Below are 18,251 nucleotides of genomic sequence, written 5' to 3'. Positions count from 1 at the left end.
ATGACCTGAGCTGAGATCAAAAGTCGGATGTTCAACTGACTGAGCCACCCAGGCGCCCCTAACTTTAAGTGGCGATCTTGCAGGGCATCTGGCTGGCTCAGTGGGTAGGGCATGTGACTCTCCATCACGAGGTCTTGGAGCCTATTTTAAAAAATAAGTAAATAGGGGCTCCTGGGTGGCTCAATCAGTTACGTGTCTGACTCTTGGTTTTGGCTCAGGTCATGATCTCACGGGAGTCCGAACCCCAAGTTGAGCTCTGTGCTGACAACTCAGGGTCTGCTTGAGATTCTCTCTCTCCCTCTCTCTCTCCCTGCCCCTCCCCCACTTGCGCTGTCTCTCTCTCTCTCTCTCTCTCTCTCAAAATAAGTAAACTTTAAAAATTTTAATAAAAGTAAATAAATGGAGAACTTATGTTATTACCATAAATGGCAATCCTTTATCAATTGCCATGAAAAGATAACGCTTTTTAAAAATTTTTTTTCTTAACATTTATTTATTATTGAGAGACAGAGAGAGACAGAGCACGAACAGGGGAGGGTCAGAGAGAGAGGGAGACACAGAATCGGAAGCAGGCTCCAGGTCCTGAGCTGTCAGCACAGAGCCCGACGCGGGGCTCGAACTCACAGACCACGAGATCATGCCCTGAGCCGAAGTCGGACGCTCAACGGACTGAGCCACCCGGGCGCCCCGAAAAGATAATACTTTTAATAAATACATAAATCTTTTCAATTGTGCATCCATGTGCCACCTGGCAGCGTCTTATGCGCGTGCCCTTTGGGTGATGCCGCCTGGCACTTCTAGAAGGCTCACCTCTGTCCTGCTCAGCAACACCCTCTTTGCTGGGGTGTGTGTGATGTGCCCAGCCCCACGCTGGTCTCTGCAGGAGGCGGGGCGGGGAGCCCCTGAAGCCCTCGGGGGCTTGCCATCCAGAGAACAGGTACCCCGTGGCAACACCCTGAGACAAAACTCAGTCCCTGCCCTGTGACGGATGACGGACAAAGCCCGTGGGACAGGAGGGGTGGGTGGGTGTCTTCCGGGTGGGCAGAAGGTGCAAGGAACACGCCCAAGCCTCCCTCGGCAACTCAGTGGCAAAATTGGGCTCAAGCCCACGTGTTAAGCAAGTGGACCCCCAATCCGGGTTTTTGCTGCCACTCTGCTTCTCCCAACCATGAGTGTGGACGGAGGACAGCAGCCCACTGCCAACAAGCGTCCAGCCTCAGATCAGCTCAGTGACCCCGAGATGGGCTCAGGAGTTCAGAAGGGGGCAGTTGGACAAGAAACAGGGTGGCCCTGGAGCTTTTTCAGGCTCCTTTCCCAGCCCCGGGCATGGACGGCCAGACCCTGACCCACGCTCTCCTGCAGCGCCCCGGACCGGTGGTCTTGGCCAGTGGCCCCTGCAGTCCGTGGCCTGGCTCAGAGACACCCTGCCTGGCGGCCTCCACAGACTCACTCACAACCTTGGTCACCCCAGAGCTCTAACCACCAGACTGCACTGCCGGGCGTCTAAACCAGTGGCTCCCTAGACCCGTGTAGCTCTGGAGCAGCATCACCAACAGGTCCCCGAAACAGTAGGCACGCAGGTGGCTCAGTCGTGAAGCATCTGACTTGGGCTCAGGTCGTGATCTCACGGTTCGTGAGTTCGAGCCCCGCTTCGGGTAAGCCCTGCTTCTCTCTCTCTCCCTCTCTCTCTCTGCACCTCCTGGGATTCTCTCTCTGCCCCTTGCTCACTTGTGCCCTCCCTCTCTCAGAAAGAAAGAAAAGAAAAGGAAGGAAATGGTAGAAATGCAAAGTCTCAGGCCCCACTCCAGAGCGTCTGAATCTGAAACTCTGAGGAGGGCCCGGCGATCGTCATTTAGACAAGTGTTCCAGGTGATGCTGCTGAGCTTTGAGAACCTCTGCCCTAAACCTCTCACCCTGCCTCTGGCCGCTGCTCACCTCTGCAGCTGCCCCGGCCGGACCTCCGCTCTGCCAGCCAGACACTCCGGGGAGAGGATCCGCAAATCTCCAGCCTTAAAAGAAAAACCCTGAGGATTTAGACCGCACCCTCTGGTGATTCTGATGCCCAACTGTAGTGGAGAACAGCTCAGGAACCGGGAGTGCCGGGCCCTCGGGACGGCAGATGTGCCTTCAAAGCTGACACTTACCTCTATGTCTTAGTCCTAAAGCCCAGGGGAATCCCACCTAAATCCCTCTGAGCCCTCTTCAGACTGGGCGCTGGCTTTAGCAAAACTGTCCTCCCCAGACACCTTCCTCCCCCAGTCTCCCTGTCCTTCCTGTGGCCTCCCCTTAAACCAGTGTCTCAGGCAGTAACAAAATACCGCGGGTTGGCGGGCTTGAAAAGAGCCAATTCTCTCTCCCAGCCCTGGAGGCCGGAAGTCTGAGATCAGGGGCCAGCGTGGTCGGGTTGGGGTGGCAATGCTTCCTGGCGGGCGGGTAGCCGCTCTCTGGCTGTGGCCTTCCTCGGTGCGTGGGAGAAAGATCTCTCTTCCCCTTCTCCTAAGGCGGCCAGCCCTATCAGACAGGACCTCGTGCGCATGACCTCATGTCACTTTAATTATCTTCTAAAAGCCCTGTCTTCAGATGCAGTCATGTTGGGGAGCAGGGCTCCAACATGTGTATCTGTGGGGGGACACAAATGTGCCTAGATCAAACCAGATCAAACCAGTTCGCTTCCTGCCCTGAAATCTTAATGGCTTTTCAAGAATTCTATATGTACCGCCGTTTCATAGAAGGCCGCCCCAGAACCCGTAGGAATGACTGTGAGAGGGGAAGTTCCAAGGTGGGAAAGAAAGTCACGGCGGGAGGGGCCTTTGTGACAGAGCCAACCCACCCCTGCCCTTTGAGGACCCAAGTTCCAGGCTCCTTCCCTGGGCAGACCCCGCACTTGGGCGCCTGCCGCTTTGAGGCCTTTCCACCAAGTTCCGCCTGTAGCTCAGACACGGGAAGGGGGGCGGGCCCTGCCTTTGGAGCAAGTTCATTCCTTGGTCCAGGCCTCTGGGCCTGGACCCGTAAGGTACCACACAGGTGCCCATCGGAAGCCATGGGGAAGCCATTAAGAATTCAGAGCCGCAGGCCCCACCCTCGAACGTTCTGACTCAGTGGGTACGAGACGGGCCCAAGGAATCTGTATTTTAACCGAGGGCCCTCCTCACAACCAGGTGATTGTAGTGCAGCGGGGTCCTTTGCGGGGGCCCCCAGACCCGATCCCCCAGAAGGGCCCTTGCCACCTGGCCCCCCAGGAGTTTTTTCTTGGAGCCCCTTGTCCCACCTGTCCGGGGATCGCCTCCTCCGACCCGCTCTCCTCTCTCCCTCCAGTGCGGCCCCCGCCGAGGCCCAGACCTTCAGCCTGAAGCACTCAGAGCGCGTGCGGGTAGAGGTGGTGCGTGACGGGCAGGCCGAGGAGGTGGCCGCCAACGGCAAACAGCGCTGGCTTCTGTCGCCCAGCACCACGCTGCGGGTCACTATGAGCCAGGCGAGCACCGAGGCCAGCAGCGACAAGGTACCGCGGCTGGGGAGGTGCTCCGAGGGCGGCGGGAACCAGGGGCCCAGCTAGACCGCGCCATCCCAGCGCACAGCGAGTGGGAACCACACCCCCCCTTTTGCCCGTTGTCTAGTTGCCACCGTGAAAGGGCGAAAAGAAAGAGGTGGGCCTAATTTTCGCAGTGCGTGGCCCTTAACACCATAGAGGACAGTCTTACGAGTTTGACGTGATACCAGCACAAAAGAAAGACCAAGGAGCTGGCTCACGTTCTTTGTCGTACCAAGTCCGTATCGCACGGCGCGTGTCAAATCAGATTTGCCACGTCTGTGTGCTTGGTACCCACGTGTGGCTGGTGGCTACTGCTTTGGAAGCTCCGTGCCAGACGGCCGAGTGACGATTTCGTGGAAGGGTAAGGCTGTCGGCTGCCGAGTGATCTATGAAATCACTGGAAGCTACACCCCGCAACGTCCTCCGTCTCGACGTGGTCTAAATGGGGCGCTGAGTGCCCCTGGGTGATGTGCCCGGAGCTGAGACCAGATGTCTCGTCGCTGGGTCCTTTGATTACGAGCTTTGCCATGTGCCCCACGGCAGTGATGGCTCTGGGCGTTCTTCAAAGCAAACAACCTCAGTCCCGTGCCCTGGTTGCCTAGCAGAAGCTAGTCATACGCCATGGTAGGCCCAGCAGAATGCACCGGGGCACACAGGTAAGCAGTCAGCACCCCGGATGCCCTCTGGGAGGAGGGGAGGCCCCTGTCCGGTTGGATAATTGGACAGAAGCAGCCCCGCAACCCAGGAATGCTTCCTGGAGGAGACGGTTTGCATGTTTGGGGAGAACTGGCCTGACAGGCCGTGAGGTATGAGTCAGGGAAGGCGGTCCCTGCAAACCTTGCTGCCTGTGATCTGTGATCTCTGCTCTTCTCTCCCTCCCGGTGCACCCCTCCCTGCCAAGGTCACCGTCAACTACTACGAGGAGGAGGGGAGCATGCCCATTGACCAGGCTGGGCTCTTCCTCACGGCCATCGGTAAGTTGGTGGGGCTGTGGCCCACGTGCCTTTGCTCCCCAGGGGCACCTGGCCTGTTTTCAGTGCCTCGGACCTGGCACTCAGAGCTTCCTCTGAATAACGCGGGCCCGAGAAGGGATGCACAGGTACCCAGTCCCTTCCGTACTGGGTTGGGGGGTGTCCTGCAGGAGGAGGCAGGCCCTGGCCCGCCAGCAACTCACCCTGGACCCAGCCGTGGAAACAGAGATGCCTGGGCCCTTAACTCGCCTAGTCCAAGCCCTTCATTTGGCGTTTGGCACAGCAAGGCCCAGAGAGGTTAGGGAACTTGTTCAAAGTCACACAGCAACTCCACAGCAGGTTGAGTCCGGAGCTCAGGATTATTCCCCTCCCAGGGCCTTCCCATCTGCACCGCACTCCCCTGCCCGGGTGCCAGGGCACATGGGCTGGGGTCTCCTCCAGTCCTTCAGGTCGGCTTCTTCTGCAGTCGAGGTGTTCCATGTACACGTGTATATGCTTTTTCCGGGAGGATATTTCAGGGGGTCATTCTGTCTGTCCAGCCTTAATGTAGCATTGATAGAGTTGCCACATGGCAGGGGGAGAGAACCACCAGTTACTGAGAGTCAACTCTGTGCTGAGCGCTTTAAAAACAGTAATAATGTCTTCCATTTCTTCAACACCCACTCTGTGTCCCGGCCTGTGCTGGGTGCTTTGAGGAGGAGAAGGAGAAACTCCTGAGCTTTATTGAGCACCTACAGTGTGCCAGGCTCCAATCCTAGACGTTTTACTGTCACGATTGCCATCTACTCTCCTAGCTGTCCCAAGGATCGAAGGGGGGGGTCTCAGAACTGCCCCCAGAAAACAATTAATTCCCACGTCAGGGCCTCCTCCTCCAGCTGTGTGCCGTTAGCCACCAAAATGGGCTCAACAGCAACGCTCCCCTGCTTCTCACCTTTTCCCCAGTGGGTTCTTTTGCTGGTTACCCTGACCCGCTTTCTGCACCTCATGAGGGAGAGCCCAGCCTTGGGGTGGGGTCCTCAGGACGCCCTCCGCGGGGCCTTGGGAGACAGGCGCCAACGCCTCCCCCGTTGCAGGCAGGAGCCAGCAGGCGTATGCACGTGAGGATGTCTCGGATGACCGGCCCTGAGGAAACCTAATCCCACAGAGACAGGGACACTGGTGACAAAGCAGGAAGGGCAGCGGCCAGAGGCCTGTCCAACGGGGGTGGTCCCAGAGGGCTGACCATGCCATTAGCGAGACTTCTGCCAAAGCGAGGCACACAGAACAGATGGCAATGCCCCGTGAGGAGGCAGGACTGGACCCCCCCCCTCTCCACTAAAAGACCCTGAAGCTTGTTTGCAGAGGGAGCAGCAGGGCCGAGACCCCAGAACATACTAACTATGCTTCCAGACAGTTTAGATTCCACGGGCCAGTAAAATTGTCGTTTAATGTTTATTTATTTGAGAGAGAGTGACAGAGCATGAGCAGGGAAGGGTCAGAGACAGAGGGAGACACAGAATCCGAAGCGGGCTCCAGGCTCCGAGCTGTCAGCACAGGGCCCGAAGCGGGGCTCGAACTCATGAACCATGAGATCATGACCTGAGTCAAAGTCAGATGCTTAGCCGACCGAGCCACCCGGGCGCCCCCATTGAACCCTAGTTCTGTCCTGAGCCCACGCTGAGCAGAGAGAGCCCTGGCTGCGGAGTAGACAGAGATAAGTCTAAGTTCTGGCCCTGCCCCTTCAGCCACCTAGGGACCGTCACCCCTCTGAGCCTCAGGGCCCTCCTCTTCACGGCGCATGCTTGCGCTGTGCTCATGGGGACCCGATGGGATGCTGTGTGCAAAGAAGATGCTCAGTCAGGACTTTTTCTTTTCTCCCTTCTGCTTGGGGGTAGCCACATTTCCCCTCTGCCTGAGCAAAGTTGGAAGACCCTTATTGCCCCTCAGTCTTCCTCCTGGGATTTGGAAGTAAACCCATGGTGCCCTCGGCCAAACCGGGTCTCGGTTCCCCGTCCCGCCAAGGACTCGCCGTGTGACCTTACCAAGGAGCCCACCCCTCTAGACCTCACTTTTTCCCAGCTGTGAAATGAAGCCTTTGGGCCCCGCGGTCCCCGAGGGCCTTCGAGACTCCAGGTACAGCTGATTTGCAAAGCCCCCCCCCCGACCCCCCCAACCCCGTTGAGGGGAATGGGGGTGAGGGATGGGCTCCTCTTTGTTGCTATCCTGGCAACAGGAGCACGACGCGAGCGCTGAGAATTTTTAGCATCAACCTAAGGATCTCACTCCTTGTACCCCTTCCCCAGAGTCTAGGATGATTGCCCTAGTTGGCTGTGGGGGAGAAAGTCCTTCTTCCCCACCCCACCCCAAGCTGCCCAGTTACGTAAGAAGGCCAGGCACCCTGCCACTGTCCATGGGGACCGGCGGCCTCTGCCAAGATGCTCAGGCCTCTGTGTCAAGCCTCCGTGTCTTGATTCTCGGGGCAGACTACCTTGAACCCAATCCCAGTGACATTTCCCATAAATCTGCCCCACACCCCAGAGGCCACCTGACACCTTAGGGCTATTCTGGGGAGCTGAGGTAGGATTCAGAGCCTCTGGGAAATGTCGTCTGGAGCCTAGATGCCCCGAAACAGATGTCCTCTCCTCTCCTCCCTCCACTCCCTCCCCCCCCCCCCCGGGGAAGACAGAGCTATCCCAAGAGGGCAGAGCTCTGGGAGGGTCATGAGAGCCCTATTCTCTGTCCCTACAAGGATCATCCCGTCAGAATCTGGTTAAATTGAACTTTGGAGGAAGCTTTGAAGGGGGAGAAGTCCTCAGTTGGGCCGCGGGTGATAAGAGGGCCCAATTAGGTAAATATCCTAACAGGAAGTCAATGAAATGTGTCTGAAGTTAACAAATCAAGGAAAAGCAACAGAGATTGCCTCGGTCAGGTGAGGGGATGGGATGGACAGGAAACTTATTTTTCTTTAGAAGCTGTTTGGTGCTATTTGATTTTTTTTTTTTTTTTTTTTTGCATTATGTGCAAATATTATATCGATAAAATGTTTTAACTTAAGGAATTCATCATGAGGTAGAACACAATTCAGTGCTTCGTAATTTCTCTCCTGTGATCCGCTGCTCTCGTGGACCCGCCACTGCCATGGCAGGGCGCCACCTTGACCCAGAGACAAAAGCCACAGGGGTGTGCCAGGGTGGGGATGTGGCCAGCCCCTCTGGGAATGACCTTAAGGGGAGCAAATCTCCCCTTGAAGGCGGACTTGGGTTTCACAAACAGCCCAAGGTGGAGATCAGCCTGAGACAGTGCAGGAAACAGGCCAAGGCCAGGGGCCTGGAGTCAGAGGCCCACCTGGGAGGCCTGGCTCTGCACTCTCTGGGGACATCATGGTCACTTCCCTGCTGGGTGCCTCGGCTTCCTCGTCTGTGTGGGGAGGGTGGCAGGGCGAGTGATAACTCCTCCCTGCATGGCAAGTTCTCTGCCTCTGGCAAGGGGAACTGCGCACACAGGAGAGATTGTTACCTTGAAAAGCAAAGAAAGGGATTCCTTAAGGAGCCCGGGTCTGTGGCTGGTTCTCGGGGGCGGAGCTTCGGGAAGCCAACCTCGCGGAGAGGCCGCATTGACTGGGGAATGTCCAGCTGGAACGTTCATGAAGGTCTGGGAGCCAAAATCAATACTGCTTTTCCATCTGAGACTTCGGTCGCTTAACAGCAGCTGGGGGCACCCCCCTTCACCACTTTGTCCCCAGCATCCTTACCCTGCACCAGCCTCCAGGTTATCAGCCCCGTCTGCTGACAGGTGACATCTCTGAGGTTGGGTTTGCTCACCTGTACAACGGCAACAATAATATTTATCCCATAGGACCGGGGATTCCAGGGCAGGCACTATGCCCTGAATGCCCACTGCTGGGTCCCCATGCCTGGTGTAGTGCCTGGAAATAGTAGATGACCAACAGTGATTTGCTGAGCAGATGGTCGATGGGAGAAGCTTACCTAATCATGCCCTATGGCACCTGGCATCCCTAGGGAGGCAGAGGTTGGGACCCTGGGGTGCTGTCTCTCCCAACGAAAGAGTACCCTAAAAGCTTTCCCTGCCCTGCCTCCTCCTAGACCCAGAAAAGCCACATTCAGGGAATCGGGCTATGGGCAAAGGAAAGACTTGAGTGTAATCCCCAGGGTGAGCCATCTCCGGAATGGTGACATCAGTGCCCTTCCTGTGCCAGGACCCTCCTTCCCACCCGAGCCAGGGAGAGAGCCTGCCTGCCAAGGGGACAGACCAGGAATGCATTCATTCCCACCCAACTCCTGCCCTCTGTCCAAGTCATGCTCAGCGTGAGGCCAAGCCCACGGGGCAGTTCTGGGACCTGGACTAGCTTGTCCCATTGTGTGACATCCCCATCACCTTGGGACAAGCTCCCCTGCCCCTCCCTGTTAGTCTCTAACTCAGGGGCCATTTGGCAATATCTGGGGACACTTTCATTGCTGAAATTGGGGGGTGTTACTGGCATCCAGCAGGCAGAGGCCAGAGATGCTGTTAAACATCCTCCAGTGCACAGGACAGTCCCCACAACAAAGCCTCCAGCTCAAAATGTCAGCAGTGCCTACTGTTCCAATTAGTACACCTCCTCCGACTAGGAAGGGCCCCATTTTGCAGGTAAAGAACCTAAGGCTCAGAGAGGCTGCCTAACCTGCCCAAAGTCACACAGCTCATAAGCAGAAAAGCAGGGTTCAAACCTAGCACTCTCTTGACACTAAATCTTGAGCTCATTTCACTGCCCCACACAGTTTCTGTGACACCTGTCCCCGGGACAGGCCTAAGGTCACCAAACGCCCCTTCCCCAAAAGAAAGAATAAACAGGGACCTCACCCTGGATCTTCTAGCTGACAGCCTGGCTTCTCGGGCATCCTGAGATCCAGAGGGGTTGGAGACCTAGTTTCCCACCCACAGTAAAACCCTGGTGGGAGGTGGGCGTTCTAGAAGAGATCACATACAAATGCACCACCTGTGTGTGCACCATCAGGACAGAAGACTGGGAAAGGCAGTCAGGAACCCCTATGAAAGTTTTTCAACTTTTTTTTTAATGTTTATTTATTTTTGAGACAGAGAGAGACAGAGCATGGGCAGGGGAGGGGCAGAGAGAGAGAGCGAGGGAGACACAGAATCCGAAGCAGGCTCCAGGCTCTGAGCTGTCAGCACGGAGCCGGACGCGGGGCTTGAACCCACAGACTGTGAGATCAGGACCTGAGCCAAAGTCCGATGCTCAACCGACTGAGCCACTCAGGCACCCTGCCTGTGAAAGTTTTTAAAATGTGAGCTTCAGATCTGACCAAACACAGTGTGTGTCCCAGTTCTGTTAATGCTACCTGTTTACACAGGGCACACAATTTGGCCCTTCTGAGCCAAGGCTCCTAGACCTGTAGAGTGAGGTTCATCCCGCCCACCCCCCAGAACTGCCTGCGGAACAGTGAAGTGTTGGGAGATCCCCGGCCTACCTCACCCCGTCCGGCAGGCTCAACAACTCACCCATGTGTCTGTCCCCAGAGATCTCCCTGGATGTGGACGCAGACCGGGACGGCGTGGTGGAGAAGAACAACCCAAGAAAGGTACCTAGTTACCAGGGCAGACGGGGCTGGCATGGGGGGGTGGGGTGGGGTGGGGAGTGCCTGGGGGCAGAGCCCCAGGATGGATCCCGTAGTTCTCCCAGCAGACACAGACAGCTCCCCTTTTACAGAGGAGGAGACTGAGGCCCAGCGCAGGCTCCCACACACGGCACACCCGTGGCAGAGCTCACGGGGGAGCCGGGCTCCTTAAAGCAATAGCTACAGGGCCCTTTCCTGAGTCTCAGTTCCCCCCCCCCCACCACCACAGGATGGGACACTAGTTTGTGGAAATAATGACCGTCCTGCCACAGAGAAAGTGCTGCCAAAGCATTTGCTCTCATTATTTTCCCTTTTTTTTTTTTTTTTTTAATTTTAAAACTGAACGAGGGGGACTCTCGGGAGGAAAGATTGCATTAATCGTTCTCAGTTCAAGTCATATATTTTTTCTCACTTTAGAGGAGAGAGCAAGTGGGGGGAGGGAGGCAGAGGGAAAGAGAGAGAGAGAGAGAGAGAGAGAGATTGAGAGAGAGAGAGACTCCCAAGCAGGCTCCACTCTTAGCCCAGAGCCCAACACAAGGGCTTGATCCCAAGACCCTGGGATCACGACCTAAGCTGAAATCAAGAGTGGGATGCTCGACCAACTGAGCCATCCAGGCGCCCGTGCATGTTAATTTCATGGTGCACACACAACACCTCTCATGTTCTACTCATTCATTCATTCATTCATTCATTTATTCTCTTTTATCCTGCATTCCACACTCCCATTCTGCTCCCCCGCAAAGGGCCATTTTAACGGGCTCAAGGTGTTTCTTTCTGTTCTCATGATTCTTTTTTTCCTTTTTAAATTGTCTTTATTTACTTTGAGAGAGACAGAGACAGCACGAGTGGGGGAGGCGCAGACCGAGGGAGAGAGAGGCTCCACACTGTCAGTGCAGAGCCTGATGTGGGGCCTCGAACCCACAGACCACGAGATCATGACCCGAGCTGACACCAAGAGTTAGACGCTTAACCGACGGAGCCACCCAGGCGCCCCTGTGTTCTCATGATTCTCGTAGAACGCACAGTGTGGTTCGCGCACGTGTGTATTTTAACTCGTGCCGAGAGCCTTGTGCTGTCCATTTCATGCTGCTTTCTCCCCTGCCCTCAAGCCAGCTGTTCAGCTCCACTGGTTTCGCCCTGCGTATATCCAGGCGGTTTGCTCCTACCTATTTTCCATTTCCTGGCCTTCTACGTCACCGATATTTTTGCCAGGGGCATATGTTACTTTCATATGCCAGTTCATCCCCAGAGAGGACGTGTACGGTGCCCTCAGTGTAGATCCAGGGCGGATGCTCAGGGCTGGAGAATCAGAAGGGCCTCCAGGAAGAACGGATGGCCGTGCCACAACCAGAAGGAGGAGTGGGGTTGGCCAGGTTAGGGGGACACAGGACCACGCAGTGAGCACAGCGACATGTAAGGGCACAAGCCTGAGAGCTGGGGGAGCAGAGCGAGCGAGGGGGAAGGTGGAGGGGGGCTGAAGGAGAGCCGGCAGGTCTCGCCGGACCTTGCAGCCTGCGGTGAGGGATCGGGCCTTTATCCTAAGTCAACAGGGAGCCCCCGGCAGGGCTTAAAGCAGGAAAGCAACATGATCTGGTTGGAGCTCGTTCCAGTTCGGCCCTGGCTGCAGCGTAGAGAATGGATCGCCTTGCAGGTCCCATTTGGACCACTCAGCATGTCTGCAAACAGCTGGGTGTCTGTCCGTCCAGGCATCTCCCCGTGATCCCCTGTGGACTTCAGAGCCTGTCACAGAATGTCGGCGGGCTCATTTCTCTGGCCTCCCTCCGTCTCCCTGCCTCCACCTCCTCCAGGCACAGGCACACCAGACACGAGGCTCATAAAAGCCCCGGTCAGTTTTCCTATCTCTGGGTCTCCCTCTGCCACCGTCCCCCTCCTGAGCTTACCCTCTCCGGGCATCAGATGGCGGATTCGCGTTTGCCAAGTGCCCCCTGCCCCTGATGAGCAGTGACTGCTCTTTCTGTCAACCTGGGGCTGTCTCTTTGGTGTCCCGTGGGATCTGCAGTGGCGCCGGGAATCGGCCAGAGGGTAGACAAGAAGGCACTGACCTGTCTCCCTGCCGACGCAGGCATCCTGGACCTGGGGCCCTGAGGGCCAGGGGGCCATCCTGCTGGTGAACTGTGACCGAGACACGCCCTGGTTGCCCAAGGAGGATTTGAACGACGAGAAGGTCTACAGCAAGGAAGGTACCAGCGGGACCCACGCTCGGGGTTGGGGGCAGGGAGAAGCAATGGAAACACTCCTGCTCAGTCCTGGGCCGGGCCAAGGCAGAGGCAGGAGTGACCTTCAGTCTCCAGGGGGTGGTCGACTGAAGTATCCACTCTTGCTAAAAAAAAAAAAAAAAAAAAAAAAAAAAAGACAAATCTACGAATGTGGTTCAATCGGAACCACATTTTTTAGGAGTTACACATACTCATACACCTAGGGAACGGACTGGAAGGAAATTCTCACGAGGTCACAGGAGATCATGGTATTGGAGGTGATAACCGGGTTTTATGCTTTTCTGCAGTTTCCACAATACGCATGTTACAAGGCGGGGGGGGGGGGGGTTGCGGGTTCTGTCTTGATGGGGAAAGTGAGGGTTATTTGCGAGCCGACAGTCCAGCCGCATGTCTCTTAATTCTAACCTCCTCGTGCATCCCCCTGCCCCGCCCCCCGCACTCGCCACAGACCTCAAGGACATGTCCCAGATGATCCTGCGGACCAAAGGCCCAGACCGCCTCCCCGTGGGATATGAGATCGTTCTCTACATTTCCATGACAGACTCGGACAAAGTGGGCGTGTTCTACGTGGAGAGTGAGTGACCCCTGCCCTTCTGAACGTTTCCGTCCCTTCAGCGCTCACTGAGCTAACCTCACCGGGGCCCAGCTCTGCCCTCCACCTTCCCCAGAGTTATCCCCAGCTCTGCCCCAGGCCTTCCCCAGACGCCTCTGTGGAGTCTCCTGTCTTCCCACCCCTTAGCAGTTATGGCCCCTGCAGGGGCAGGTGACTGGAGAGGGCCAGGATTGGCCTCTTAGAAATAGCCACGGGGAGCACTCTTGTCCTGTGAGGTCACGAGGCCCCAGGGATGGGCCTCTCCCGCCTCAAAGGAGTTGGTAGTGATGCAGGTTTATGTACAACCTAGAGTCCCCCCTTCCCCATGAACCAAAGGAGGAAGGGCTTTTGAGGTCCATCTTTTCTAGAGCCGCATCACCTTCATGACATGCACCCATCACTTCCCTGGGTGTTTTCTGCCCATCTCAGACTTTCTGGAGCCAAAAACGACCTCTGACTCTTTTTTTTTTTTTTTTTTTAGTGTTTATTTATTTTCAAAAGAGAGAGCATGGACATACACAAGCAGGGCAGGGGCAGACAGAGAGAGAGAGCGGGGACAGAGGATCCGAAGCGGGCTCTGTGCTGACAGCACAGAGCCCCCCCATGGGGCTCAAACTCACAAACCGTGAGGTCGCGACCTGAGCCAAAGTGAGACGCTCAACCGACTGAGCCACCTGGGTGCCCCGACTGCCTTCTAACTTTTAAAGGGTCTCCGATGAGGTTCTGGGCACCTTTGCAGAGCTGACCCCTTGCGCCTCTTGATGGTGACAGGGCACCCTGGGTCCCCGCTGTGCAGGGAGCTTGCTTCTGCCACAGAACTAGCCCTCACAGCTGCCCGCTCTGTCTCATTCTTTCTAGAAATACACGTTGAGCCCCCTCAGTGCCAAGTGCCATTCTCAGTGCCGGGGTCCTGGCAGTGAACTCTGCAGTCCCGGCCTGCCGTGGGGGAGGCGATGGCCTAGTGAGGGAGACCTGATAAGGAGCACAACTGGAGGGAACGATACCCACCAAGTAATAGGGAACATCAGAGACAGAGGGGAGGCCTCGCTAGCCTGGGAAGGTCTGGGAAGGCTTCTCAGAGCAGGTGACATTTGAGCTGAGACCCAAATCAACAATGGGGAGGAAATAGCCATTCATGAGCTGAGGGAAGAGTGTTCCAAGCAGAGGGAACAGCACATACAAAGCCCAGAGGAGCGGACCGGCTTGGGGCGTTGGGAGGAGCAAAAGGGAGACCAGAAGTGGTGGCTGTGTTGGAGTCAAGGTCAGCGATCTGGGCAGAGGCCAGGGCATGCAGAGAGAGGCCTTGGATTTTATTCTGGGTGCAGTGGAAAGCCATTAGAGGGTTTTAAGCAAGGGGCTGTCAAGATCTGATTTATGTATTAAAAGCCTCTCTCAGCAAAATAGTTTGCTTTGCAATTTGCCATGATGTGGGGCGGGGCTTCCCCTGTGTGCCCAGCTGTCTGGGGGGCCCCGGATCTCCGGCCTACCTCTGGGGCCCATCTCTGGACAGGCTTGCTAGAACCACGAGGAGTTGGTCACGGGGGCCCTGGACCCTCACCGCGGGGGGTGATTTAACCAGGACAGCAGTGGACGGCGGCCACCCAAAGCCAGTCCTCCCTCTGATCCACCCTGGGCCCGGACAGTGACCTCACACAGGTTGGAACGTCCCCAGAGACAGGCCGGCTCTGCTGCCCCCAGGGGGCCGGAGAGGTTGATGTTTACCCCGTCCCGTCCAGGGTTGCCACAGCGACAGGGGCTGCCGGCGGGACCGGGCCTCCACCTGTGCCTCTCGACCGTGACGTTGAATTGTAACGCGGGATGATTTGCTGGCGGTGACACCTGCACGTTATCCAGAGGGCCCTGTTTGGTAGTGGGAGCGGGTCGCCGTCTGGCCCCGCGATCACATCGTGGTCCCTCACTTGCCATCTGAGACGGGCCCTGAGTAGACAAGCACCTTGAGGCTCCGTCGCCCCGTCTGTCTTATCTGGGCTGCTGTCCCAAGGGGCGAGGGGGGCCCGTTCCTGACACGGCGACGATTCCAGAATAGTTCCCCACAAAATGTGGAATCTTGGAAAGAACAGGTGGGGGGAAGGGAACAATCCATCTGTGACGGTTTTCTTTCCTTCTGGGCAAAGGTTCTCGGGCTTGGTGAAAATCTGAGTACGGCGATGGGTGAGAGCGTGTTGTGTTACATGAATGCGGTGTGTCACCTGTGTCCCCCAAGGGCTGGGGGCCAGGCTGGAGGCCAAGGGACCCCAGGAGGGAACTCCGGAGCCTGGGAGGTTCAAACCCTGCATCTGGGCAAGTCGGCTCACAAGCCCACGCCTTGTGAGTTCATCTGGGATGTAGGGATGATGCGAGGCCTAACCGTCCCTGCTCACGGTGGGGATTAAAGGAGTGGGTGCCAGGCGCTCAGCTCAGCAGCCGGCCCGTGGAATGCTTCTAAAGGTAGAACTTGTTGCTTCTGTTGGGATTATTCTGACGATTATTCATTACAATCATTGCCATAGACAGAGGTCCCCAGTGCTGTCAGGCAGACACAGGTATCTGTGTTCCAGCCTCAGATTCTGCCCCAGGACCCCAACATTGGGGCCTGACCTCGTCCTCTAAGGATACAGTGACCAGCGTGCCCCAGTCTGCCCAGGACTTTCCTGGCTTTAACACAGAAAATCCCTCCTCCTGGAAACTGCTCAGTCTCCGGCAAACCAGGACAGTTGGTCGCACTATCAAGGAGCCTCCTTGGGAGGTGGAGTGGCTCCAAAGTGACCAGAAGGGTTATGCCAACCCATACCACGCGCCGGCCGGTAGGGCCAATGCCTGGGGCCAAGGAGAGGTCAGGGTGGCTGGCAGGCCCAGCCTGAGGCATGTGGGCTGCTCAACAGAAGGGCATTGTGGTGTCCCGCAGGGAAAGCCGGCCATGCCCAGGCGGCCCGCACCAAGCTGGGGACAGGGGGGGAAGGAGGCTCCTTGGGACAGTGGCTGGATTGTTCCCACCAAGGAATCGATCCGCCCGGCGCTGACCCAAGTCACCAGAAAGAGAGAAACATAAATTGCAGGCCTCGAGGGGGAGAATACCACCTGCAGATGGGCAAGAAGGTGTCCTGGCACCTGACCCAGCTACCTGACCAGACCCCTTCCCGGCCCAGGCCCAGGCCGAATGCCCAAGTGCCCAGAGTCCTGGGGAAGCTTTGGAGCTTCCTGCGAAGACAGGTCCGCTTCTAGGCCTGAGCTCTCTCCCCTGAGCATCAGTGCAAGTGCAACCTGGGACATACGGGTGGGCCTGAGTGCCTGGAAGAGAACTTTCTCAATTACGCGCACCCATCTGGATCTACTTGGTGATCGGGAGGTACTCGGGGCGCACGCCGTCGTTTCCGGGTCGGGCCGTGACGAGCTCCTTGGCACATCCGGTGTCTGAGTCTATCTGCCTCATTTCTTGGGCCCACCCAAGGCAAGGTGAGGTGAGGTATTATTTCTTCGCCTTCTGTTCATAAGCCGTTCAATGAGAAAGCCCTGAGGTTCGCAGGAGGGTCGGTGCCAACTCACTGACGGGCTCTTGTAAGACGAATGCCAACAGGCCCCAGCTGGGTTACTGATGGTTACCCGGGGTTACTGGGTTCCCCTAAGTTACTGATGCTGCGTCCTTTTACCTTGCAACGACTTTGTGGCGTCGGTGTTATTATCCCCATTTAACAAATGGGCGAACTGAGGCTCAGGGAGGTTAAGTGAACTCCCTAAGGTTTTGCTTGTGAAGTTAGAGCAGTATTTGAACCCAGGTCTCTCTGACTCTGGAGGTCATAACCACTAGGGTAACCTGCCCTCAGCGAGATGAATAGGTTAACCAGACCTATCCCAGGGTCTAGTTGAGCATATTGTCCTAATGTGAGGAACTGTCCTGAACCCGGGCTTCTGAGATTCCTCCATTTAATTCACAAGGGGTTTTTTTTTTTAATGTTTATTGATTTGTGTGAGAGAGACAGAGTGTGAGCAGGGGAGAGTCAGAGAGAGAGAGAGAGGGAGACACAGAATCCAAAGCAGGCTCCAGGCTCTGAGCTGTCAGCACAGAGCCCGACGCGGGGCTCGAACTCACGAACCCTGAGATCATGACCTGAGCCGAAGTCAGATGCTCAACCAACTGAGCCACCCAGGTGCCCCTTAATTTACACGTTTTAATCAAGCACCCTATTTGTACCAGGACCGTCCCGGTGACATGTTCTAACCCATGGGTGACTGGTCATTAATCATTACCATTGTTATTGACGATGAGTATTAAGCTGAGCCTGATTCTGCCCTTCCAGCTCTGCAGGGCATAAAGAAACTCCTTCTGGAAGCTCTGCATAGGGTCCTACCTCCATGCCTTTGGCAATGCAAGTATCTCCTCTCCTTGCCACACCCCACCTCTGCCACCCTAAAGGGCCTCTCAAAGTCTCCCTTCCTCTGCTCGCATGCTTCCCGCCCTGACTCCCTTCCCCTACCCTCCCTACCCCAGTAACTGCCGGGATCTCTCTCCTGTGGCTCACTTATGACGCTTCCCACACCCGCGTTACCTTCTCGTTGGCTGAGCACCGTGTGTAGACCGAGAGAGATGCTACATCCCGACCATTTCTATCCTTCCCCAGAAGTCCTTGCCCATGCTGGCAACACAGTTGTCATTCAATACGTGTGCTCTGGCCTGAAAAATCTATAGAGCATGGCACGGAAGCCATTGGTTCATTCAGTAGATATTTATTCAACATGAACACGTGCCACGTTGGCTTTGTGCCCAGCCAGGCCTGTCTCTGCCCCCGGGTGGCAGTCTCTCAGGGCCGACAACTAGCCCCCAAGATCATACTCCCTCAGAGAGTCTGTGATGGGCAAGGAGGGGGGGGCTGCAGACGCTCCGCACAGAGCCCCTGCCTTGGTCCCTGGGGGATCTGGGCATAATTCCCAGAAGGGACACACATCCAGGCCTGGAAGGAAAGGAACAACCATTCCCAGCGGAGGGAAGAGCCACAAGAAGGTACAGCCGGAGACCACGTGTGGTTCTTCATGCCAACGTGACTTCTGTTCCGCAGACAGGAATCTGGGGTGCAAATGGGCACAGCGACGTTTTGTTTATTAAGGGGGAAGGGAGATTGGGGTTCAGAATTACACATGAATTTGTGTCCCAGCTTGGCCACTTGCTGGCTGTGTGGCCTCGGAGAAGCCATTTCCCTATCCTGAGACTCGGTTTCCTTATCTGTAACTCAGGGACGTAATGTCCTTCCTCCACGCCGCTAGCTGCTCAGCCATCATCTGCTGTCGTTTTGTGTACACCATGGCGGGGAGGGCTAG

At 56.4% G+C, this 18,251-nt stretch overlaps 1 protein-coding gene across 1 annotated transcript in view; it reads left to right on the top strand.

The window, feature by feature from the left end:
• The window catches only part of PADI2 (peptidyl arginine deiminase 2), a 43,645-nt gene that overhangs the window by 9,696 nt on the left and 15,698 nt on the right, over nt 1–18,251 (top strand). The window contains exons 2-6 of the mRNA XM_045475815.1: nt 3,316–3,499; nt 4,431–4,503; nt 10,015–10,076; nt 12,196–12,313; nt 12,798–12,923. Of these exons, the coding sequence (XP_045331771.1) occupies nt 3,316–3,499; nt 4,431–4,503; nt 10,015–10,076; nt 12,196–12,313; nt 12,798–12,923 (563 nt within the window). The remainder of the gene's footprint in view (nt 1–3,315; nt 3,500–4,430; nt 4,504–10,014; nt 10,077–12,195; nt 12,314–12,797; nt 12,924–18,251) is intronic.

This window comes from Leopardus geoffroyi, chromosome C1, assembly GCF_018350155.1.
Source record: "Leopardus geoffroyi isolate Oge1 chromosome C1, O.geoffroyi_Oge1_pat1.0, whole genome shotgun sequence".
NCBI classification, from domain to species: Eukaryota; Metazoa; Chordata; class Mammalia; order Carnivora; family Felidae; genus Leopardus; species Leopardus geoffroyi.
This window is presented reverse-complemented; position numbering and strand designations above follow the sequence as displayed.